At 47.0% G+C, this 2077-nt stretch overlaps 1 protein-coding gene across 1 annotated transcript in view; it reads right to left on the bottom strand.

The window, feature by feature from the left end:
- Positions 1-2077, bottom strand: part of CWC25 (CWC25 spliceosome associated protein homolog) — a 26800-nt gene that overhangs the window by 19241 nt on the left and 5482 nt on the right. The window contains exons 4-5 of the mRNA XM_019507580.1: positions 1614-1683; positions 213-340 (exon numbers count right to left, since the gene is read on the bottom strand). Of these exons, the coding sequence (XP_019363125.1) occupies positions 213-340; positions 1614-1683 (198 nt within the window). The remainder of the gene's footprint in view (positions 1-212; positions 341-1613; positions 1684-2077) is intronic.

Below are 2077 nucleotides of genomic sequence, written 5' to 3'. Positions count from 1 at the left end.
TCTAGCTCCAGCTCCCTGCTGCAGCAGGCGAGGACTGCCCAAATAATCAAAGTCCTCTGAATCTTTTCCCTTTTATTGGCCCCCTGATTCGATTCGGATTTAGAAATTTGGGCACCAAATCAGGCCAAATCTCCTCCAAAATGAATCAGCACCCAAAGCTTCACACAGCCCTACTAGGCAGAGATTTTTTTAAATACAATCCCGAGACATACTTTGCTCTGCTACGCTCATCATCACTGATGGAACTTTCACTGCTGGAACTTTGATGTCTGTGTTTTTTGTGCTTCTTTTTCTTTTCTTTCTTCTTCTTCTTCTCTTTTTTTTCCAAACTGCTTTGCAGCTATAATGCAAAAAAATCCAGATTCAGAACCAATCCCTACTGTTTGCACATTCAGTCAGTTACTATTATAGGACAAGGAGCACTATGCAGATGTAAGGTCTCACATGGAAAGGTTTTCAGGATAACATTTTTTACAAACATTCATAAGGGCTGACAAGGAAGGAGGTCTTGTCATGAAACCTCACTGAATCCTTCAAGTACTTGGCAGGAGAATAAAAAAAACTGAAATAATTTTCTGCAACAGCATGACAAAGAGGAGAGAGGAGAAGATGAAAATGAATGACATGTTCCAGGTAAAGTCCTTGCTGGGAGATTACAATATGAAACTTTCACAGGAACTGAAATTATCTTATTCTTCTCCAAAGAAGCAAGGGAATAGAAACTAGTTCCTTTCTCTAAAGAATGTTCACTCTAGGGGTACACCTACAAAGATTTTTGGGGCTGATACCAACAGTCAATTTTTAAGGAGGCATATTGGCCAATACTGATCCGATTTCCAATCCGCAGCTTGGCAGTTCAAAAAACAGCATTCAGCTGATAAGTTTGTTGTAGTGGAAGGGAAGGGTTGTGGGGAGCACAGATTAAGGCCTCTGTGGTGAGGGAGTGGGGCTGGGGCAGGTGCTGATCATCTGGGGAGGGGCTCCCGCTGCTGCATGCACCCCAGGAGGGCATGGGAGGGGTGTGCCCCCGGATCTGCATGGGGCAGGGAGGGCTGCTGCTGTGGGCTGGGGCCATGGCAGCACTGGGTTCTTCCCGGTGTGGGCTGGGCCGGGCTGCACTGGGAGGGGGAGTTTGGGAGGGCTGCAGCCACCCCAACCCCCACTCCCAGTGCTGCTGCCCACCCCACCCTGAGTACAGCCCAGTCCAGCCACCGCCAGGAAGAGTCCCACGCAGCCCCAGTCCCAGCATGCAGCGGCTGCCCATCCTACCCTGCACACAGAACCAGGGGGCATATGCCCCCCATGACCTCCCTGGGTGTGCACAGCAGTGGGAGTCACCCCCCCCAGATGAGTCATGGCTCCATCCCACACCCTGCCCCGCCCTGGCTGGGCAGGCCTGCCCCAACCCCAGCCCCACTCCCTCCCTCACCGCAGTGGCCTTGATCTGCCCCTACCATGCCCCTTCAGACCAATTTCCAATACAGTCAATTTTCTTTATCAGTGTCAATCTGATATTGGACCTCTAGTTAACTCTGACCCACAGTAATGTTCTCCCTCAAGTCAATGCAAATTTTGCTTCCGTTTTCTGTTAAAGCGTAGTAAGCAATACATACCAGTTCTTTGATTTTCTTCATTTTTACAGGATTATTCAAAACTTCTCTTTTTTTCTCTTCCTCTCTTTTTCTAAAGGGGGGAAAGAGAGGCATTAGTACTTGCCTTTTTGATATTACTGGTTTTTAGAAACTTCACACAAAACATTCATCTAACTTTCAATCCTGAAAATGCCTATCCACATGCAAAACTGGCATTTACAGCAAGTTCTCACATGCTGTAAATGTAGCTATAACTGTATGATCAACTTTGTCAGCTTCTTAAAACATAAGCTGCTGAACAGCAAAGTCAATCAACAATCAGTTAGTCCTCTGTATATTTACTCCTCTGCCCTATGACATCCAGCCTATTGAACTGACCTGCCCATTTACTGTTCATCCTGATAACTGTTCTGGAGACTGCCTGTATGCTCAAAAAGGTTGAACACACACACACACACACACACACACACACACACACACACACA

This window comes from Gavialis gangeticus, unplaced genomic scaffold (assembly GCF_001723915.1).
Source record: "Gavialis gangeticus isolate Ggan-Ray unplaced genomic scaffold, GavGan_comp1, whole genome shotgun sequence".
NCBI classification, from domain to species: domain Eukaryota; kingdom Metazoa; phylum Chordata; order Crocodylia; family Gavialidae; genus Gavialis; species Gavialis gangeticus.
This window is presented reverse-complemented; position numbering and strand designations above follow the sequence as displayed.